Source organism: Ambystoma mexicanum, chromosome 2p (genome assembly GCF_040938575.1).
Source record: "Ambystoma mexicanum isolate Mex_15411 chromosome 2p, UKY_AmexF1_1, whole genome shotgun sequence".
Classification (NCBI taxonomy): domain Eukaryota; kingdom Metazoa; phylum Chordata; class Amphibia; order Caudata; family Ambystomatidae; genus Ambystoma; species Ambystoma mexicanum.
This window is the reverse complement of record NC_090923.1, coordinates 1,463,232,048-1,463,256,365: the sequence shown is the minus strand read 5'-3', so window position 1 is coordinate 1,463,256,365 and position 24,318 is coordinate 1,463,232,048. Positions and strand designations below refer to the sequence as shown.

Genomic DNA, 24,318 nt, shown 5'->3' with positions numbered 1-24,318 from the left:
TATCCCAGGAGAAGCCCTAGACCTAAGACAATTTTGGACTACATTTAAGGAGAAACTATCCTTTATTTTCTGTTTCCTTATTAGTCAATAAAGACAAACCTTGGTTTTGAAAACCCTTTACCACCTGTCCAGCGTGTCATTACAAAACTCAGTCTCAATAAACAGTGACCGAGGGGAGGGAAGCGCAAGGGCCAACACACAACTGTCTGCAGCAACCTACAGACAATGAGAGATGTGGAGTCGAGGACTGGTGGCACGGAGGTTGGGAGCGGAGGGAAGAAGGGAGAAAAGTTATGGGGAATCAAGGGTGAGGGAGGAAGTAAAAGAAGTCGGACGGGAAGGGATTTGTTGTAAGCATTCTGTACGGTTTAATTTCTATGTGAAAAACTTCAATAAAGAAATGTATATAAAAAAAAAACAACTGGGGACCTAGCTTTATGTTTCAACATGGTTTGTGCCAATCTCATTGCAGACAATACAGATCAGCAACAATAAAGATAGAAGTACTTTAAACTTTTAAATGAAAACTGTTTGAGAAGTTAGCAGGCATAACAATGACTAACAAAGGTCTGTTGTGGGGCGCTATGGCGCCCAAAGTTCCCTGTTTAAATCAGCTACAATGGCAGACAACCAATGCCCAATACAGTAAATGTTTATACACGTACTGGCCAAAATAGGATAGTCACTGCATTCGGTACCAAGGAAAGATTACATTATCTTAATTCTTTTTTCAGCCTCATCAATCACAGTCTCTGACTCTACATCTCTTTGCAATGCTACATGGTTTCTCCATCTCTCCTCCTAGAACAACTTTCATGCCTCGCCTGCTAGCAGACCCTTTCTGTCTCCCTTTTCCTGCATGAATCCCTTGCTAATGCACCCTTCTATCAGTGTGTTACTTTCTTTTGTGTGCCGTCAGAGCTCTTCCACCTCTCCTGCAGTCATAGCTTTACTTTCCCGATATCAGTATCTCTTTTTATACTGCCATTCTAAGCCTTCTGCTGGCAAGATTGCCTTCTCTGTCTTGCTGTCACAACCTCTCACTTACTTGCTGCTGCAGCCTTCAAGTCCCATTCTTTGCTGCCAGTGCAAACCTCCTACCTCTATTGTACTGTCCATTTCTTTCTCTGTATCTAAAGGGTAACAGTCAATTCCCCATATAATATTTACATCCTCTTACTCAGTTTTGGGGCACTTGAATTTCTTTGATATCTTCTCCTTCTTGAGTAAATCTTCTTTCCTCCTTTTATTGAGATTTTCACGACGATCTTGCATCTTCCGTTTCTGTGAATTGTAAACAGAGAGTAATAAGAGAGGAGGGAAATCCTCCCTAAAATTACTTGAAGCATGTAAGAGATATTAGGAGAATTCATCCCACATATAGAAAATTCACAAAGTAAGGGTTACCCACTGTAGTAACTACTGTAACTCGGTCCGAGCCTCTTCTATCATCTGCATCAGATATCCACCCAGTGTAAAATACCAGATGTCGTGCATAGCACCTAAATATTTAAAAACCATAATATGCTTGGCAGCAGTACATCTAGGCTCCACCCTACCACTTCCACATAGCTCCAATCACTTCACTCCATCTTTCCCCAGCTACAAGTATACAGAGACTTCTACAACGATGATGCCTTGGTTTGTGATTTCTAGAAATGTGAGGGCATTTGCACATTCAGTATTTAACCTCCCAAAAGGAGACTTCACAAAACAACAAGGCTACAGTATGACTACTGTGAGAAACCTGAAGGTACGCTCTCATCTATTACCCATGGATCATCTGTTCAGGCGACCAGGTAAGGGCCATTGCTTTTGCATCCCAACCCTGGCGGTGGACAAGCGAGGGAGGATCACCTGAGTGGTGGGTCCTTGGGATTGGAAAGAGGGTACCCGAAGGCGAGACATGGTATCCCCATTTCCTGATATTGATCTACCCTCCCCTCCCTTAGCCTTTATGGGCTATTGCCAATCTTATCCCAGTCTCCCCTTTAGTTTTTCCCTTAAGTACTGAGAAAAAGAAGAGGCAACTAGCAGTAGCGCAGATCTCCTATTATAAACACCACGCTGGTACTGAGACAAAGACGAGTGGTCTGAAGGCATGTGGCAATGAAGATCAGGCATGTCACACTAATAGACTCAAGGAGGGTCAGGCAATTGACAATACCTCATTTCACCTGCAGCCTGTTAGTATTAGAGGAGAGTATAAAAGTTGGAATCCGGAAGCACATGGGATGTGCAAATGCAGAAGGAAAAGAGAACCAAAAGAATTGCCGTGCTGAGGAGTGATAAGTCAAGACGTGACACGCCGACGAAGTTCCCGAGAGTCTTGCCGAGGTGACTGTGCAGGACTGTGAGCCCCTGTGAGGGAAGGTGTACAGCAGGCAGTGCTAGGGAGCAGAGGCAGAGCCAAGCACAAAGGCCGGCATGTGCTGAATGGAGTACCTGGAGAACTGACAAGTTGGTTTCCCGCTCGGGGAGGAGCTGCTGAACGGAGCTACAGAGGCCCGGTAAGTGTCGAGAGACACTAGGAATGCCGGAGAGTTTCCAAGGACCTTGTAATTTGGTAACGTTCCACGGAAGTAGTGAGAACTACATTTATTGAATAACAAACTGCCTGAAAGTTACTGCTTAAGCGCACACAAGTGAAATCTGCATATATTTTTTTTTTTTTTTTTTATTATTTTATTTTAATTGTAACAATTAGTTTATAAGTAAACTTCAATTACAATAAGAATCCAATTTTCACATAAAGATACAACAAGTCAAGATAATCAGACAACCAAACAACCAAAACGAAACAGCACATTCTATGAATTCGCAGGAATATGAAGTAGATGAGCAAATGAACACTTAATAAGTAAATAAATGAATGAATGAATACTTCTACGCATTCCCAGCATGTTTCCGATTAAAGCGAATCCTCAGTCAAAATATTTTCCACAAACTCACACACTGCACATGTCAGCGAGACATTTGATCCAGATAGGATCCAAAACCACCATCTATCCATATCTTCATCGGCTGGAGCGAAAGACCCAAGATAGCGAGTTCGTTGCTGTGATAAATTGGAACACTCAATGATCAGGTGTTTTAAAGATTCAACTGAGTTTCCACAGAACCTACAGAGGTTATTCTTGATGTCAATAGTAGTAGTAGTACCTCTTCGGCGCCATTGGATCTCCTTGGTTGCAATCACATTCAACCGTAATCTCATAAATTGATTACGATATTTTCTCGCAGGAAATTTTTGGAGATATTTGGGTAATTGGTCTAGACGATTTGTTGATGGTCCTAGGTCAATCGATGAAGACAGAAGATTCCTATGTTCTAAGTTTTGGATCCAATTCCACTTTCTTAGTTTCTGTTTCGCTAGTTGGGGAGTTGCTATCAATGTTTCCCATTTTATGTCTGCACAGTCCAAAATCGTTTTTAGAACACTGCACCACGATACCATAATACTGCAAGATTTTTGTTTGGTTGCATTTGCAAAGATTTGATAAGCCGGAGCTTGATCTGTCATTGTCATTTTCCGTAACAAGGCCAACGATTTCCAGACAACTATGTTGTACATTGATTCGATTCCAAGTTCATGTCTTATGGAAATCATTGAGGTACTTTTTGGAAGCTTAAGAATGCGTCTCCAAAATATACCTTCCAGAGTCGGCCACAAATGATAGTCAAGATTCCAGCTGGCCTCAGCTCCAAAAGTGATTGAAGGGATCACCTTTTGAGTATAAAAGGTTAGTACTGGTTTTAAAGTAAATTTCCCATATTCAGCATGGAGCTTGGCCCCTTGTAGTGCAAAAGTCAACATACGTTGTTTGAGATCAGACATCCAATCATGTTCTCTGATTGAGGTGTTAAAAAGGATGCCTAAGTAACGAACAGATTGCACAAGATGTAGCTGTACTGCGTCAAGTTTCCATCTAAAGTTCTTAATTAGTCTTTTGGATGAATTTCCAATCGCCATGATCTTAGTTTTCTCTACATTAATTTGTAGCGAGTTGTCACTCAAATATTGTTCTAATGCTAGTAGGAGTCTCTGAAGACCAATTGGGGTTGCGTCCATTAGGACAATATCATCGGCGTAAATTGTCCAACTGATACTGTTACTGTCGATATTTGGGGGGAAGCATCGCAGCTGAGAGAACGCTTCAGACATATCGGCTATAAATAGTTTGAATAGTAAGGCAGCTAGGGGGCACCCCTGTTTTACTCCCTTATTCGTACTTATTTTCTCAGTGAGTTCACCAGCCTCGTTGATTCGCACTCGAATTGAGGTTTCATTATGGAGTGCCATAGTGGGGTACAATAAATCAAGCGGACATGACCAGGTGATCAGTTTTTTCCACAATTTCGTGCGGTCAAGAGAATCAAACGCTTGTTTCATGTCAATAAATGCAATATACAGATTTTTTCCTTCTTGAAGTGCTTTTAATTTCAATAGGTTCAGTATGGTTAAATTTACCTCAGTTCCCACGCCTTTTGTAAAACCTGACTGTCTTATGTCAGAGTGTCCTGATCTAAGAGCCCACTTTGCCAATTTCTGTTGTAAGAAGGACGCAAAAATCTTACCCAAGATGTCTAAGAGAGCAATTGGGCGATAATTCGCCGGATCTTCTCGGCAACCCTTTTTAAAAATAGGAACTATGATGGCCGAGTTCCAAGTTTCAGGGATTTGCTTTGTAATAGCTATCGCCTGGAATAGATGGTAAATGAAGGTTGTCCAATGTTCATTATTGGCTTTTAAAGTGACATTAGAAAGACCATCCGGGCCGGCCGCTCGAGAGTTTTTCAATTTTCTGATAGCAGATGATATGTCCTCTTTTGTTGAACAAGGTATTCTCTGATGAACTTGTGAACAGAGAACACAAGCTAACTGTTCAGTGTCAATCTTGGGGAAGGGAACCCTGAGAACTAAACATCTGGAGAGTGTTTATCGTGGGGAAGCGAGTCCCAAGATCTCAGTGTTGTGTTAACTTAATTACATTTGAACTTGGGGAAGTGAAACCCATGCGCTACTTTTGCTGCGAACTGTGATGCCAGTGAACCTACAGAAGGTAACTTCATAACGTGATCAAACCTCCTTGAAACAAAGTTACAATGGAACTATATTGAACTTGAACACTTATATTTGGTTGAGAATATTTCCCCACTAGATTTTGTTGTAGTTGTGAGGACAAGCATAGGTTTTGACACAGACAGACCTTTGGTTTGGACTTATAGACACAGACTTTCCTTAGATTTCTTTAGGCAGGCAACATCCCACCATAGCATAGGGTAAGTTAGGCGTTACACCATCCTGATCATTGATAAAGCTTTGTTTAGAAATATGTATCTGTTCTCTGTGCCATCTCTCTTGATACCATGCCTGTCTCACATATGGTGTCAGAAATAGGATGCAGCTCAACCAAAACAGTTTGGGGCATCCTAAAGTATGAGAAATTGAGTGACAGAGCTTCAGATACTACAGTAGCCATAACATGATCTGTAGGATTCGACATTTGTAGGAGTAGACAGGAGACCATTCCTCCAGGGGAAGAAGACCGATACCTACAGATGTGCTCTTAATACTACCCCCTGGGACTTATATTCGATTAGCACTCAAGTCAGGACTTGCCTGGAAATTCGGATAGATGTCCTGGGTAGGGCAACTGACACAGATTTCAGAGGAGATATAAAAGAGATATTGCAGAATCATGGGAAGGAGATATTTTAGATTCAACAAGGGGATCAAATTGTTTAAGGGATACTCGAAAAGGTAACCCTTCACAAACTTAAAGAAGAGAGTGTGAAAGGGGAGACAGAGAGGTAGTCTAGGTTTCGGAGAGTCAGATGAAGCCCCTAAAACCTCCTCCTCTTCCAAGGTTCGGGAAAAAAAACCTGACACCCTTCCTGACTTGGCTTTCACTCTAAGAAATGACTCTTTGTTATCTGAGGCCTTTCTTCAGGTAGTACCAGAACCTGAAGGCAGAGGAAAAGGTGGACCTTTCTTTTTTTAAGACAGAGGCTGTTTGATAGAGGAGATGTAAATGTAGATGGGGTAATAAGAATCCAGCTGGTTATTGCCAGGAGCCATAAACAAGTAGTTCTTGAAGTAGCTAATTCCCACTTAACAACTCAAATACATGTCAGTACAACATTTTATTGGCCAGGAATTCATGCAGATATTAAGAACGTTATCCAAGCATGTGATATCTGTCAAAAGGTAAGTAATTATATACAACCACCGACTCCGTTAAATCGATTGCCCATTATAGAGATCCAATTTTCAAGGATTGGGATGGATATTGTAGGTCCCCTTGAAGCTTCAAAGTCAGGTAACAAATACATTTATTGATCATAGACTATGCCACTTGGTGTCCAGACGCTTTCTCTCTCAATACTTAAACCAGCCAACAAATCTTAAAACATCTACTCCCCTTCTTTTCTCGAGTTGGGTTTCCTAAAGAGATATTAACAGACCAGGGCTCTAATTTCATGAACACAATTATGGGTGGGTTAAGGAGTTGTTACAGATCACCACACTGTGAACATCCATCTATCATCCTCAGACGGATGGTCTTGCAGAAAGGTTTAATAAAACTCTTAAAACCATGCTACGAAAGTTGGTGGGTCAGGATGGGGAACATCTGGGACCAAATGATTCCATGGGCATTAGTCGCAATTCGGAAAACACCTCAGACTTCTACTGGGATTTCCCCTTTTGAATTGCTTCATGGGAGGCAGCCCTGAGATGTATTATATATACTCAGGGAAAAATGGAAAGAGAGAGAAGACGCCTCTATACCAATTCCCAAACTGTGGCCAGGCTCAAAGAAATTATGGCAGCAGTCTGATCACTTGTACAATCCCATATGGTTAAAGCCCAAGAACAACAGAAGACTTCTTACAATCAGAAAGTCTCATTACAGTCCTTCTCCATTGGACAGAAAGTACTAGTGTTGTTACATACATCTTACAACAAACTAGTCTCTAAATGGCATGGACCCTTTGAGGAAGTTGACCAGATGGGACCCTGTAATTACAAGATCTTCCAACCAGACTGCCGACTGAAAACACAGGTTTATCATATAAATCTTTTAAAAGAATGGAAAGATAACCCTTTTGAATCTAATGCCATTATAATGTCCTGTTTAGTACCTAGTGAAGTAGAAAACACTGCTCTAATTCCCCCATGTCTCACAAATACTGAAACACAAGATCTTTTAGATTTAATAGATCAATTCCCAGATGTGTTCCGAGAGGAGCCAGGAAGGGTGAAGAACATATATCGGCATATTCGCACTCCAGCAGGCAAGGTGATTCATTTGAGGCCCTACACGTTACCAGAATCACACAAAGAGATTATTATTAAAGAGGTAGAAGAGATGTTGAAGGTGAATATCATCGAACCTTCAACTAGTCCCTGGTCCTCCCCCATCATGTTGGTGGCAAAATCCGATGGTAGTTGGATGTTCTGTATAGATTTGTAAATACCATTTCTGCCACCCATCAATGGTTTGATAGAAAAACTAGGTAATGCTGTATATTTATAAACTTTACATCTTACCAAGGGTTATTGGCAGGTTCCACTGTTTGGACCTGACAAGGATGAAACTGCTTTTGCCACTCCCATAGGACTGTTTCATTTTAAGGTTTTACCATTTGGTCTCCATGGAGCTCCAGCGACATTTCAGAGGCTAATGGATAAAATCCTACAATCTATTCTGAAATTTGTGGGGCATATGTCGATGATATTGTGATTCATAGCCACACAAGGGAGGACCATCTATTTCATGTGTACATCGTTATGGAAGCCTTAAGGAAGGCCAGATTAACAGCTAACCCTAAGAAATGTAAGCTAGCTCAATCAGCTGTTCAGTACCCGGGGTTCTTTGTAGGCAATGGTAGGGTCCAACCCCAACAGGAAAATGTTTGAGCAGTCCTTGAAACTCCCATACCGAAAAACAAGAAAGATTTAACCTTTTTGGAGTTAATAGGCTATTACAGGCGGTTCATTACAAATTTCTTTAGTAAAACTGGAAAATTGACCGATAAACAGAAAAATGCAGAGCTTCAGAAGATCAAATGGGATGCAGAAGATGACCTTTGTTATAACACTCTGAAACAAGTCTTATGTCAAAGTCCCCTCTTAAAGGTAGCAGACTTCTCCAAACAATTCATTCTTCAAACGGATGCCTCTCTGACAGGATTAGTTGTAGTTCTAGCTCAAGATCATGACCGACTTCAACATCCAATATTATATATCAGTCGAAAACTGTTTCCTATGGAGAGGAACAATTCAGTCATCGAATTAGAAGCTCTAACAATAAAATGGGCCATCGTCAATCTTAAATATTATCTACTGGGATGAAAATTCATGCTAGTTACTGATCATTGTCCACTAGTCTGGATCAGCCAGAGAAAGAAATACACCACTAGAGTTATGCAATGGCTTCTGGATCTTCAACCATATTGCTTCTCAGTAGAACATCAGAGAGGTCGGGAACAAGGGAATGTTGACTACCTCTCGAGATTGTCCTGTGAAGCTCCTAGGTCCATCACGCATTGGAGAAGGGTATGTGAGAAACCTAAAGGTACTCTCCCATCTACTACCCACGGATCTTCTGTTCAGGTGGCCAGGAAAGGGCCATCGCTTTTGGATCCCAACCCTGGGGGTGGACAAGCGAGGGAGGATCACCTGAGTGGAAGGTCCTTGGGGATTGGAGAAAGATTACCCGAAGGCGAGACATGTTATCCCCTCTTTCCTGATATTGATCTCCCCTCCCCTCCCTTAGCCTTTATGGGCTATTGCCAATCTTATCCCATTCTCCCCTATAGTTTTCCCTTTAAGTACTGTGAAAAGAAGAGGCAACTAGCAGTAGTGCAGATCTCCTATTATAAACACCACTCTGGTACTGAGACGAAGAAGAGTGTGGCCGGAAGGCATGTGGCAATGAAGATCAGGCATGTCACACTAATAGACTCAAGCAGGGTCAAGCAATTAAGGATACCTCATATCACCTGCAGCCTGTCAGTAATAGAGGAGAGTATAGAAGTTGGAATCCAGAAGCACATGCAAGGTGCAGTTGCAGAAGGAAAAGAAAACCGAAGAATTGCTGTGCTGAGGAGCGAAAAGCCGAGATTCTGACACATCGAAGAAGATCCAGAGAGTCTTGCAGAGGTGACTGCGCAGGACTGGGAGCCTCTGTGAGGGAAGGCATACACCAGGCGCTGCTAGGGAGCAGATGCAGAGCCAAACCCGAAGGACGGCGTGTGCTGAATGGAGTAGCCAGTGAATGGACAGGTTGGTTTTCCCGCTTGGGGAGAAGCGTCGAACAGAGCTACAGAGACCCGGTAAGTGTTGAGAGACACTTGGAATGCCAGAGTGTTTCCAGGGACCTCGGAATTGGTAATGGTCCATGGAAGTAGTGAAAACTACATTTAATGAATACCAAACTGTCTCAAAGTTACTGCTTAAGCGCACACAAGTGAAAACTGCATTTATTGAATACCGAACTGCATGAATGGTGTTGCTTAATCCCACAAAAGACTGAACAACGGTTTTGGGGAAATGTATGGTTGCGTGACCTGGGATGGTTGGACCGTGTGGTCTGACAACTGCGCCTAGACCAGAAATGACTACATCCTGGAAATGCAGCAAAGAAGTGTGTATCCTGGGTGAAACTAACCAAAGGATGGATCAAACAAACCATGTATTCTCTTATGAACTTGTAAACAGAGGAAGCAAGTTAACTGTTCAGTGTAAATCTTGGGGAAGGGAACCCTGAGAACCAAAGAACGGGAGAGTGTTTATCTCGGGGCAGGGAGTCCCAAGATCACAGAGTTGTACATTTAAACTTGGGGAAGTGAAACCCAAGACCTTCTTTTGATGCAAACTGTAATGCCAGTGAACCTACAGAAGGTAACTTCATAACGTGAGCATACCTCCTTGAAACAAAGTTACTTTGGAACTACATTGAACTGTGAACACTTATATTTCGTTGAGAACATTTCCCCACTAGATTTTGTTGTAGTTGTGAGGACAAGCATAGGTTTTGACACAAGCAGACTTTTGGTTTCTTTACACCATCCTGATCATTAATAAAGCTTTGTTTAGAAATATATATCTGTTGTCTGTGTCATCTCTCTTGATACCATGCCTGTCTCACACTACCCAGATGTCAATTTTAACATTTTTAAGCTATACTTAAATTAACCCAAAGTTCAACTCCTGCAAGTGGACCATTATAGAAAATTGCAACATGAAAAAGTCAATACCTTAAAATGAATGTAAAACCCATTAAAGTATATTATCTTCTAATTAAAAATAAAAGAAAATGGAAATCCTTATACTGATTAGTGCCTTTAAAAAAAAAAGAATAGACCATGAAATTTAGGTCTTCCAATCATAAAAATGAGAATAAAACCGTCACTCTTTTGGAGAATGATTCAATAACAAAGGGGCTAGGCGACAGGAATACCCCACTCCCCACATCTGGAAGGGATATAATGAATTGACCATTCAGCGGGTAGAACCATTGATTCTTTACCTGATTCTTTATCATAAACAATGGAATGCTCTTTTAACAGTTCAAGTTTATAGTAACAGAGCAACATTTTGGGATGTGGAATTTCTGTCAGTTCAGCCTACTGCATTCTCATTTTTAGTTCTCACTTTTGATGGTTGACATTTGGACTGGATTTCTGAAGGGGTTGAGGATTTAAGAGTACATCAGTCACAGCTGTAACTTTAATTTACTTGTCCACAGCCATTTCAGTTGTGTGCATCAGCAGATTCCCAAGTATTATTTCAAGCAGGTAAATCTGTTTTGCAACCTCCAAGGAAGATCATGCCACAAATATCTTTCAGGAATACTTGGACAAATTATGTATTGGCTCTGAAACGCACATCCAGTATTGTGTATAGCAAACAACCTACTCCCCGTAATGACTCTTGTACTCTTAGTCCGTAGTGAACCCTCATCAGACATCTGAAATGTCCTCCCAGCACCGTTCCTTGCCTACCAAAGTCATATTAGAAATGGAGCATGAGGTGCATGCGAGGCTGAAGACTCCAGCCACAAAGTTTGCACACTTCCCTGCACCTCTTTTATTTTTTAAACATGTTTATTTTTGATCGACACACCAGAGAAAAGTACATTACAACATATTCTTTCATCACACTTTGTGCAGCTCATTAATCATCTCCTCCCCCATAATTAACCCCATTCCCGTCCCCCCTTAGTTAACGTCCAAATCTTGCTCTTCGGTCTGTTGTATCATCTCCGTGCTCCTTGCCGTCAGAGCGTTTGCTACCGCTCGTGGCTTAAAAGTTAGTGCTGGATAGCTCTGGTCATAGTCTATTAGAGGGGACCAGATGTTCATAAAGCGGTGAAGGAGGCCTCTGTTTGCCGCCGTGATCTTTTTTGCGACAAAGATGTCCCAAAGTTTCAGCCACCATAGGATCAGCAGGGGTCCCTCCAGCGATTTCCAGGTTCGTGCCACTGTGATTTTAGCGGCCAGGAGGAGGTGAGTGAGGAGGGTGGCACTTCTACCCGACCTTGGGTATATGCCTGGAAGCGGGGCACCTAGTAGGATTGATTCTGGCTCCAAGGGCAGCTTTATCCCAGTTATGTCTGCTATGGTGGCGATGCATTGGGCCCAGAAGTTTGCAACCACTGGGCAGGACCACCACATATGGATGAACGATCCCTGTAGGCCGCATCGACGCCAGCATCGAGGGTCCAAGGCTGGGTTGATATGGTATAGTTTAAGTGGCGGGTAGTACCATCTTAGAAGTAGTTTATGGGCACACTCCCGATTAGTGATGCAGAAGGAGGAGGCCCGCGTGCGAGACCAAATGTCTGACCAGACCTGGTCTTCTATTGGGTGTCCTAGGTCTGTTTCTCATTGGTTCATGTAGGTTGCTCTAGCGACCAGGAGATTCGTCTGCAACAGCTTGTACATCGCTGAGATGCGCCCTCGGTGTGGGGGATCTGGGATTGTCAGCTCTGTAGGGTCTAGATCTCGGGTCGCTGCCTCGCGCGTTGTTGGATGGGAACACCAATGCCTCAGTTGCACGTATGTGAATCTGTCTGTTTCCGCCAGGTCAAAGGTGTTTTTGCATGGTTCAAAGGTGAGTGGTTGATTCCTCTCAAAGAGCTGGCTTAGGGAGCTGAGGCCGCCGGTGATCCAGTTCTTAGAGTTCACTAGGTGGGTTCCTGGGGAGAACGCTGGGTTATGAAATACCGGGGAAGCTGGGCCTAGGCCTCTAGGGATTCCCTTCTGTTTACGAGTCCATTCCCAAGCTTTTACAGTCTGCCTAGTGGAAGAGAGGATGTTCGGCCACGTTCTTCGGAGGACGGGGGAATGGTGCAGGAGGAAGCAGAGAGGGAGGGGTAAGTGGGATTGTTCAATCTCAACCCATCTAGGTCTGTTCAAGGTTATCGTCCAGCCCACAGTGTAAGCCAGCTGGGCTGCGATCTGGTATTTCTGGAGGTCTGGGACTCCTAGGCCTCCCAAGTTCGGATTGCTCAGCATTGTCTTGAGCGGGATCCTTGACTTTTTACCTTTCCAGATGAAGCGTAGTACCTTCCTTTGGAGGCGCAATAGTGGGGACTGTGGGATCAAAACTGGAATGGCCCAACAGGTGTAAAGCAGGCGTGGAAGGGGGTTCATTTTACATGCTGCTATGCGGCCCAGTAGTGAGATCTCCTGCGAGAGCCAGCGAGTGAGGTCCTCATCCAATGTCTTGAACAGTGGTTGAAAGTTCGCTTGGTAGCTATCCTCCGGTCGGGCTGTGATCTGTACTCCTAGGTAGGGGATGGAGCTGGATCGGGCAGAGGGTTCTGAAAGAATCCTTATCTTCCGGCTCCAGTCTCACCTCCAGGGCCGATGATTTCGTGAAGTTTATCGCGAATCCTGAAATTTTACCAAAGCGATGAATTTCTGCCAGGGAGGACCTCAGCGATTGGGTGGTGTCCGATATGGTTAATAACACATCAACCGCATATAGTGCTATTTTATGTTGAGTGGGGCCTACTTGGAGGCCTTTGATTCTGGGGTCCAGTCGGATCCTTTGGGCCAGTGGCTCCATAACCAGGGCGAAGAGCAGGGGAGACAAGGGGCATCCTTGTCTGGTGCCACATGATAAGGGGATCGGGTTAGATAGGAAGCTGTTAACGCGGAGCAAGGTCTTCGGTGATTGGTAGTTCGCTAAGACGAGTTTCTGAAATGTGGGTCCAAAGTGAAAGGACTCTAGGGTGAATCGGATGAATGACCAATCTACTTTGTCAAAGGCTTCTAAAGCTAGCACAGCCAATTTACGTGCATCTCGTTGAGTGACTTCGACCAGGTTTAGGACCCTGTGGATGTTGTCTGCAGCGGATCTATTCAGTACGAATCCTGTCTGGTCTCGGTCGATGATGTCCGGGAGCACTCTCGCTAATCGGTTGGCCAAGACCTTTGAGTAAATGTTAGCGTCCAGGTTTAGTAGAGAGATAGGTCTATACGCTGTGATGTCTCTGGGGTCTTTTCCCGGTTTCAGGACGAGAACCGTGATCGATTCCTGCATGGATGAGGTGATGGACCCTGAGGTAGCGAAAAAGTTAAAGAGCGATGTGAGGGGTGTCACCAGCTGCGAGCGAAAGACTTTGTAAAAGCGGGTCGAGAATCCGTCTGGACCCGAGGCCCTTGGTTTGATTTTTTTGATGACTTTGTCGACCTCTTCGCTCGTGATCGGGGTCTCCAGCCCGTCTTGCACCGTAGGGGCGATCCGGGGAAGCGCTGCGTCTCGGAGGTACGAGAGCTGTTCTTCCGATGATCTCGGGGAGGCTGTCATTGTGTCTGTGAAGTGAGTGACTGCAATGTGTTGCTTGTCTCCCTCTGCGAACTGGACTCTGCCCTGGGAATCGTGGAGGCCTAGGATAGAATTTCTCTTTCTAGTCTTTGCCAGTTTTTCCACCAGAAATGTGTTGGCCTTGTTCCCTTTAGCGTAGTAGCTCTGCTTAATTCTGGCAAGAATCTGAGCCGTGTCCTCAGCGTAATGTGCTTCTAGCTTCTTTCGAGCTATCTGCAGGGCTCAATGGGTTCTGGGCGTCCAGTTTTTTGCTTTACATATAGCTTCTGCTCTCTCTACGTCCTCCTGTAAGATCTGGCGAGTCTGGCGCTTCTTTTTGGGATAGGCCGCTCCTTGGGAGATTAGGACCCCTCTCACAACCGCTTTCATTGCGTCCCACGTGTTGGCCGGTGAAGTGTCCTCGCTCTTATTTTCTTTGAAGTAGTCTTTGATGGCCTTCGCTACCACATCCCTTAATGACATGTCATTCAAGATCGGGTTGTATAGGGACCACTTGCGTTTTCGGAGCGGATTTGGGTCATGGGCTCTCAATGTTAGCATGACCGCGGCATGATTCAATAAGATTCTGGGACCTATGGTCACCTCATCGGTGTAAGCCAGGACTTGGGGGTAAGCCAGTAGCAGGTCGATGCGAGAGTAAGTTCTGTGTACATAAGAATAGAATGAGTAGTCGCGGGCCTCTGGGTGTAAGACTCTCCATGTGTCGACCACATCCAAGGAGCGGAAAAGTTTAAGCAGAGATGTTGCCACACTCAAGTCTTTACGAGCAGGGGGGTGAGATTTATCTTTGATTGGGTCAGAGGCTCCGTTGAAGTCTCCCCCTATTATCGTTTGACCCTCCACGAATGGTCGGAGGGCATCTTCCAGAGCTGAGTAAAACTCTTCCTGTTTATCATTCGGGCGTAGATCGAGATAAGGGAGTATAGCTGGCCGTAGATCCGGCATTTAATTGCTACAAAGCGGCCATCTGGGCAAAGCAAAGTGTCTAAAATTTGTGGTCTAAGTGTCTTAGCGATAAGTAAAGCTGCTCCACCTTTTTTGGTGCCGTTCGATGCCAGGAATTGTAACGGGAATTGTCTGTCGCGGAGCCTAATGAAATCTGCTGGAATCAGGTGAGTTTCTTGAAGGAATACGACTGAGGCCTCTTCGTTCTGTAGATGCCGTAGCATAGATTTCCTCTTCTGCGGCCCGTTTAAGCCTCTGACGTTGAGGGTTAGGAACTTCACTTTCAGGTGTGGTTGAGGGTCATCGTGGCCTTTCCTCGACGGCTTGGGTGGGCCCTGTGGGGGGAGTCATGAGTTTCAGGCATCATCCAAGAGCTTGATGACAATGCGGTTCTCTGGTGGTCTTGTTTTATAACCTCTCCAATGGGTGGGCAAACTGAAACGGGAGGGTGAACATAAGTGTGTGGGGGGCCTGGGTTTTCTGTGCGGCCTTCTCCACGGCCATCAGGGCCAAAACTGTTTTCCCCGCCAACAGGGCCGGGGTAGAACCATTGGACTTGGTTCGCCTCCAAGGGTGAGTTGGTGACATACTCCTCGGAGTGGGGTGTGGGCCGCTCGGGGCCCGCGGCATAGTTATGTTCTGCTTTAGTTTCGGGATCGGCTAGATCATGATAGAGGGGTATGACTGGATCATTGTATCTTCCGGCGTCTCTGTGCTTTAGACCAGGATTGTTGTTGCTGTCTTTGGGGTGATTGGTCTGGCTCTTCTGGCGGGAGATGAGGACTGGAGGAGAGCGAGGCCTCCGGGGAGTTTGGATGCAAGATGGATTTCGCGTCCTCAAGATGCCTGATTTTGCGCAGGGTTCCCTGGTATGTGAATTGGAGAGTGGAAGGGAACAGCCATCGGTAGTGGATCTGCTGGCTTTGGAGGAACAGGGTCAAGGGCTTGAGGGCTCTTCTTTTCTGAAGGGTTATCAGAGAGAGATCCTGGAATATCTGAAGTGGGGTACCCATGAATGAGAGCTCGTCCTTGGTGCGGCTTATCGCTGAGATGGCCTCTTTGGTGGAGTAGGAATGGACTCTGGTGATTACATCCAGGGGGCCATCTGAGTCAACTCCTCGCCTCGGGCGCAATCTGTGGGTTCGGTCCAGGACGAGTTGAGCTTTGTCTGTGAGCGGGAGAATGGCCTGGAAAAAATTGCTTATATATTCTGGTAGTTCTTTGTCTTGAACAGACGACGGGACCCCTCGGATGCGCAGGTTATTCCGTTGTGCCCTATTCTCCAAGTCCTCCTGCTTAAATTCAAGCACTTCGCTTCTAGTCTGGAGCGCTTGGATCTCGCGTCGCATTTCTATTAGCGTTGCATCATGGCTCTGGGTTAAGTCCTCGACTTCTCCTAGCCTCTGTTCGGCTCCTGTGAGTCGTTGGTCTCTCTGTTCTAGACGTGTGGTGAGCTCGGTCATACAGGATCTAAACTCAGCTTTGATGTCCCGCATCAAGGCCACAATGTCATCTTTGGTGGCCAGCTTAGCTTGTTCTTCCGGGGCCTTCTGTGGGGTGAGCCTAGGGGGAAGGTCCGGCTTCTTTGCCTTATCCGGTGCTAGGAGCATGGTGGAAATGTCCGAGGACTTGGGTGTTTTGGCGGGCTTCGACATCTTGCCAGTACAATGACCCTGGGTTTCCTTTTCAGGATGGGTCGCAAAGGGTAGGGGACTGCCCGCCGGGGAGCTGCTGTTTCAGGCTCTACACCGGGCTGAGATCCGGGATATCAGGGTGACGGTGGGCAGGGGCGCCCCAGGAATTCGTTAGGTGGCTGGGCCAGCAGAGGATCGAGGTTCAGGCTTCTATGGCCGCGTGTCCGGGTTCCTCTGTCGTAGCTGGAATGGTGTTGGGGGAGGGGAAGCTGGAATTCAGCTACTTATCAGGGACTCAGGTGATTCATCCCCGTTGGGCCGAGTCTAGAGCAAGGCCTCAGGGCCCTCAATTAGTGAGCGCCTCGGGGGGCCGAGCGCTTTGCTCACTCCGCAGGGCCGATGCTTATGGGGGATGGGCTCACCTCTCTTTTGTCGCCGCTCTCGGATGTCGCAGTTCCTCCAGTCCTTGGTTCGGATCTGGCTCCGACGCTGCTCGCTGGTGAGCCACGGAGAGGGGAGCCCTCCGTTTTCACGGCTCCGTCCGCGTCAGTACCCTGGAAATCTTCGCCAGCGACAGGGCGAGGAATCTCTCCTCACGGCTCCACCTCCACCTCCTCAGCAGGTCCCGTCCGCCATCTTGAAAACGTTGCTGCCGGACTGCGAGTGCGGGGGAATTCGATCCATTTCAGTGTTTAATCGGCGAATAATGGAGCCTTACTGCACATCGGCGAGTGCCCCAGCATATCAGCTTGCCATAGCTCCATCGGTCGAATCGATCCGTTCGCGAGGGGTTGATTAAATGCTAAATGCCGCGGGTCTCGGGCGGAGGCCCTCAGGGAAGCAGCTGCATCGCTGGCGCTCCAGGCCACGCCTCCCCTCCCTGCTCCTCTTTTTTTCCCTCTTTGTTACACCAGAAAAAAATATAGAAGTGGGTTGGACTGCTTGTCTGGAGAATGAAGGTCTGAGGCCTAGTAGTGAAAAGGTCACTAGAGTAGCCTTTACTTAAAGCTACATGTGTCCATCTTACTACACCCACATGCAAAAACTTTGAAGAAGGAATCAGGTATGTAAGAGGATTCAATTCAACACTACAGCTAAGTCAACGCCTAGTCTATAATACTGAATGAAAACCCTTATTGATATATCTTTATGTCCAGTTCATGCGTTCTGGATGACTACCCCTATATAACACCCCTCTCTTGGAATCCTCCTGACCCCACTGAGCCAAGAAGTAGTTCTGTTTTGCAAGTTAAAAGGTTTATTTGATAACTTAAACAATATATATTATATCACGCTTTATAATAAATTAATAATTGGATATCACACTTAATCTGGTATGATAAAGATTAACAACGGAGAATCTGGCACTAGCACACTTCTTTATAATCACTAAGGAGTTGACATGAAATGGATAAGATAGCACACTGGTAAATAGGGACAGAAGAATAATGTGGAAGAGAATGTTTTATAGGGTTCAAGGAAATGCAAGGTTGAATGAATGAAATGCAGTATAGAAAATACTCAATATGATTTCAACAAAACAATGTAATCACTTTTCTCTGGCAATTCCCCCCCCCCTTTTATGCAATGCAAGGAAATGGAAGGAAGCACACAGTTCTCAGAAATGCAATCAAACGTGATTGAGTTCACCCCAGCAACTTAGACTACAGAAGTTGAAAACACAGGCAAAATGCTTTTAAATGTGCTGGAAATGAAGAAAAAAATATGCTAAAATGCTTTTAATTCCCTTTAGAGGTTCAGGGTGAGTGAAATCAAGTTAATATTAGCTCAGGCTCACTCTAGCAGTGATGCAGGGATAGTTTTTATGAGGCAAACGATTTTTTTTCAGAGGAAAGCAAAAGCAGCTATCTTTTTGCAAGTGGAGAAATTTTCAAATCGCGGCAAAATTCGCGGATGCGTCTGGCGCGATTACAGAGGAACTACAAGGACTATCACTATCGTTTTGGGGTCCTAGGAAAGCCTAGGATCTCAGCTTCCAGATGAAAGTTACTGCAAGTCTCTAACACAAACGGTCGCGGAGATATGAGCGATTGAATAAAGGTCGTTTTTCAGATTGAAATTTTAAAGTTCAAAAAGACAAGTGACAGATTTTGCAGCTAGAATGACAGGTGACAGCTTTACAAATGACAGGTGACAGTTAGGAGGCAGTTCTACTTAGATTAAAATAGCTTGGATTATATTATTTTAACTAAGAGATTGGTTCTGCACAGTTTTCTAGGTACTCACACTATATTCTTGAGTGAAATGGGCCTCGCCACGGATCTGGTCAGGTTTTGGACTCGCCTCTGGTCTCTGCACTTCACAGTGATCTGGGTCAGCTCTCTCTGGTTCTGCTAACAGGTCAGCTCTACTCTGCTGGTCTGGTCTGGGTCTCTAGTTCTGGATAGATTGAAGTCTCTAGGTTGGCTCTCTGGAGGTTTGATGGAGGTAAGGTATGGATTTTCCCGGCAGAGCTTCCAGCTGCAAATGGATTTGAAGGTCCCTATCTGTCCTGTCTCTCTGCTTTTATGTGTTTAGAATGTGGGTGTGTTCTAGCATCACTGACCCTACCTCTCTCTCAGCTTCTAATTGGTCAAACTTCCATTTCTCACTTGATTGGGGGAGCTAAGTTGTGTCAGAGTGATGTCATTTTACAGCCTTGCAGAGAGTCCACTCCTCCTGTCAACTTACACACAAATCTAAATTTGAAACAAATACATATTTGCAGAGGTACATATTGTTTTAAAATCATATGCACCCCTCACATATCACAGGAGGTATCTCCTGTTCAAACTCTGCTCTTCCTGGGAGCTTGCATTCAGAAATGGCAATATTTTGCACTTTTTAACTGATTTTGCAATTCCGGACATTGACCCAAATTTACACACATGTGCGCAAGGAGTATGGACATTAGTTGATGAAGTGTCAGATTTTTCACATGCACACATTTTGAGTAATATCCTCTTTTCCGCTAAAACCCCCCTGAACATACCACCGGGTCCTAGCACGTCTTAAAATGTGGGCAGAAAAATCACAAGAATTATGGTGTCATTTAAATAATTTTCACAAGTCCGCTCTATGAGTTATTCATCTTTTTCTAAAACCATATTCTGGCTATAGAGGTGTGTCTTTTCATGTCACATGGTACAGAAACCAGTCTTTCCAGTTTCTGGCAAGCTCAGAGACCCTGCCCCTCCCAGCTTCTGCCAAGAGGAAGCTCCATTTACGACTCCCGCCAATAAAACATTTGCCTGAGTCAGGACAGGGCTTTGTTCAATTTCCTGCAGAGCCCAGGTAATTCAATCAGGGAAGTGTCATATCCCTTTTGGTGTGAGCAGCAAAAGGGCAGCTAGGCCTGGGAACACAGCTGTGACTCAAGTTTCACTCCTGATGGGGGTAGTTGCCAGGCAGAATTCAGTTCCTTAAGCCAAGTTTCAGATAAAATGTCACTTTTTGTTCCCCAGTTCCTGCATTCAAATAAAACTAAACATTTTTACATATGCAGCTAGAATGCTGATTCTAAGTTTAAAACTATGACATTTAAACAATTTCAACCTATGTGACACTCAAAAGTAGGTCACTCAGTCAGTTTGAACATTTAGATTTGTAGTGTCTTTCAGTCCAAATTTACTTAAACTGCTGAAATCCACAGGTCAGCCAGTCTTGTTATACACCTTCAAGTCACTTCAGGATATAACTTTACATTGGATCCACCTCTCAGTAAGTCTTTCTTTGGCTTGCTTTGGGTTCATTTATTCAGTTTTCTACAAAATCTGGTGGTTTTAAAACGCCGGCTTTTGGATAGTGGTGAGTACTGGTACTGCACCCCTTTTTGGGATTTAAGAAAATGAATTCCCAACAGTTATGGGTTTGCTTTTGGCAATCAGCATTGCCATTCCCAATGGTTTCAGACTACTGTGTGGGTAGTCCAATGGTGGTTTTAGGCAGTGTCCTTCTGTGCCCATAACATCGGCAAAAATGGGTGGCAGCCTATTCTTCCTGCTTTTCCCTGTGCATTTTCTGGGAAGCTCTGGCCATCATGATGTTTTCATGTCAGTACTGCACAGTTTTGAGGTAGGGCTCGGATGCATGGGTAAATACATCCCACAGGTAAGAAACAGATTATATATTACTGCAGCCAACAAAATAGGTTTTTTAGAAATGCTTGTTCAACCTGAGCGTCTGAGCTGGAGCTAACATCCATGAAACAGAGTGTACAAAACAGGGGGGTGTCAAACATGTCACCGTCCAACAAATAATATCAATAAAGAAATGACCATGCAAAATTAAATAAACAGTGACAGCTTCACAGCATGTGCTGGCTCCTCTTATAAAGAAATATTCTAGCTTTTGCATAGAATTTTGAAATGCATGTGACCCACCCAACCATCCAAAATATGCCTTAGATGCAGGTCTGCCCAAAGAGTAGCCACCACTGGTCACAAAAGATAACAGTAGGCCAAAGGTCCTGGGAAGGGCATAACCAAATTTCTAATTGCATGGGTCAAAACTGGAATTCATATAGTAGGAGCTGGTAGTAGCACCTGGGTGTCAGAATAATCCTCTGTACAGGAGTTACTTAACGTGACCCAGTAGCTATTAAAGTCCAGTCTCGTGAATGGAGTACCTAAATGATGGCTGAACTTACTTTTTTATCCAAACTGTTGCATCCACACGCCTTGAACCCCTCCTTCGATTGCTTTGTTTTTATGTCTTGCACACTACTGCTGTTTGTAATGTTTGCATGTATTCCCTTTTCACATTCCCTTAAAATTGCTTTCCCTTTTATTTCTGTTACATTTATTTTCTATCAGTTCTTCCATCTTGCTGCTTCCTCTCATTTAGTCTTTACCGATCTTTGCAGCAACATTATAACTCTGCCACTACATCTGTTACTATATTAATCTGTTACTATCTCTGCTGCTCACTCTTTCTCCCTGCTGCATAATGAGGTGCTAATGCATAGTAGACAACAAATCTAACTTCCAAATGAGATGAAACTATAACTTTGTGTACAGTACATATGACCATTTGCGTTACATGTCTTCTAGAGGTATAATAATGAACCCTTTAGCCAATTCCAAGACACATAGTTAATATTGAGATATACGTTGGTTGGAGTTGTCGGTGTCGGGACTTCCTATCCCCTGCGCACCTCCTATTGGTGATTTCAGATTCAGCCTGTAGCCTGGATCATGGTTTGTCTGGGGACCAACTCCAGGGTTCCCGATTGGTTGAAAAATTGGTGGGGATGACAAACCTATGGATCTGTGTGGTCAAGGGGTTATTGGTGCATGTGATTTTTTTATTTTTGTTGGTTTACCAGAACCAAAACAGTATCAATGTGGCAATTATTGCCAATTAATCAACATAATTGAGTGCAAACAGCCGACGTGCGTTTCAACCTAAGTCTTTTTGAAGGCCAATTGAGTATCGTGGTGGGCTCTAGGAGAGCTGGAGTCTGGTCCTCCCAAGTGCGGGCGCCAGTAGGGCTGAATAGCCTGGTCGGTTGCCGGGTTTGTCATCCCTACTAATATTGAGATATGTATATTTGTGTGGCACCTGTTGGCTTGGGGGGCCAAACGTGGCTCCTGATAGCTGTTGGAGAAAAGTTAGCCAGGCTCTTCTAGGACCGCTACAGGAGCAAAATAGCTCCCAACTCCCACTCATTTCGAACCCTGTGATTGGCCCGGTAATGCTGAGCCCTTTCAGCATTTGAAGAAAGATTCAGAAACAAGGATGACAGACACATTTCCTGCTTGTTAGTCTGAAAAAATTCATGGAAAACAAAGGGATATATTCTGAGCATATCCTTATACTTTTGAAAAAAAGTATATAGCTGACCATAAAAGAGAGCCTCTTGCTCACTTATCCAACATGCCTACATCGCAGCAGCGACAACACCACCACTTTTTTTCTTCAAAGATCGTCGTGATGGATGATTGAGAAAAGATAACTACTAAGTCCCTCATCTTCAGTCCATCCAGCAATTTACAGTTTTGGTTCTTCAATTTGTGGGTTTCATCAACAACTTCACAGCACCATGAAATGTTGTGCAGTCCGTTCACATCTTGTAATAATGGCATGACATTTTAAACACATTTATTACATGCACAGTGGATCTTTTTTCAATGTAAACTTTATTGAATAATACCAAACAAAAAATAAACAAAAGAACAAAGGATTTACTGAAGTCGAAACCTAAAATAAAAATAAAATAACATCATAAACCCCACTCAAAAGTCTGGGTTTCCACACCTACCAGTCAACCTGGTTCCAAGAAAACACAAGCCTAATAAAAACAAAAACACCATTCCCTTCTATGGCACTATATCTATAGCGCTATAATAAAGCAAAAGATGCCTTTTATTAAGTTCTATGGATCGAAGACAGATTATAAGGTTCCTCCATGCACTGAATAATTAGAAACCATATAGGCTTATAGTTATCAAAGTAACCATTAATAGTGCTGTCAGAGAAACCAGGCTCACACAACAATTTAGTGCGATGACAAACAAAGGCATGTTTACATTTTGTCTTGTAAGCCAAGCCAAAACACCATCCTACACCTAACGGGAACTGACTGCCCTAACCCGACCCACCCTCCAGACCCCTTACCTTTATATCACTGGTCACTATCACTTACCTTCATATCCAAGGTCACTGGTCACCTGACAGAATGGAAACTTAAGAACGTACGAGAACAGATCACTAAGCCTCCTGGCACATTTATCCCACCTCCAGTCAAAACAATAAACAAATTCATTCCCACAAAGTCCATCGTTAGTTCCATTTCTGGCTATGACATCATATGATTACTTCTGGTCTGCCGATTCAAACCGAGGGGCATTGGTGCCCCACCCCCATGACGAATTCCGGTCGCATATGTGCAGTTGCATTGTGCCTTACACAGGTTATCGCTAAAAAGCACTTTTCAGTTCTTCACAGAGCACATTCTCAATTAGGTCCTGTGGTAGGTCAGAATCAGGAATAGGTCAAGGAGCCATGATTTTCAAAAGTGTTAATTTTCTGTTGTAATTCAAAAGCCCTTACCTTTCCCAAAGCACCACTCTGTACAAATGGAGGTCCAAAGGTGTGTTTTTCAGAGTGTCAAGATGGTCAAACATAAAATTAAGTCCTCTGTCCATAAAACCTATTTGAACCTACTTTCTCTCTGTAGCACTCAAAAGAAAATACAAACAAACAAAACAACCAAGGCACACTTTGGGCCTTGCTCTAGGGAAAGGGATGGCTGCTCCCTTCCGTGCCCCCCCCACCCCAGTTCTCCCACACACACATGTTTGTGTCTCTTTATCAGTCGTGCCTATGTTCAAAGTACAAGTCCATACAGTTCATGTAGAATGGGAGTGCCATCCTGGGGATTGAGCCATGTCTCTGGTTCTCCTTGAAACCCATGTGCCTCACAGTACTTCTTCCTTCCAGGAGACTTTTGAATTTCCCTTTCCCACAGTTGAGGTTCTTTCCATCTCTTCCTCCCCAACTCTGGGGTTCACTCTTGCTTAGTTCCCACTCTGGGCTCCTCAGTTTTCTTCCCCACACCAGGGTTTCTCTCCATCTCTTTTCCCACTATGAGCCTCTTGGTCCTTTCATCCACACCGGGCTTCTCTATGTCTCTTTTCTTGCTGCTTCTTTCCCCACACCAGGACTTCCTTTGGATTCTCTTCCCAATCTGGGGCTTTTCTGTTTCGCCACCAACACAGGGCCTTGGTCGGTTGCTCTCCCAACTCTGGGGCTTCTCTATTTATTTCCCACACCAAAGTTTCCTTCGGTTTGTCTCTCCAATCTGGTACTTCTCTGTTTCTTCCCCATTCCAGGGCTTCTGGTTGCTCTCACTAATGTGGGGCTTTTAGATTTCTCCCCCACACTGTAATT

General features: G+C 44.4%; 1 protein-coding gene across 1 annotated transcript in view; it reads right to left on the bottom strand.

The window, feature by feature from the left end:
• Window positions 1–24,318, bottom strand: part of UBN1 (ubinuclein 1) — a 2,005,314-nt gene that overhangs the window by 1,282,753 nt on the left and 698,243 nt on the right. Inside the window, exon 6 of the mRNA XM_069646040.1 lies at window positions 1,181–1,284. Within this exon, the coding sequence (XP_069502141.1) occupies window positions 1,181–1,284 (104 nt within the window). The remainder of the gene's footprint in view (window positions 1–1,180; window positions 1,285–24,318) is intronic.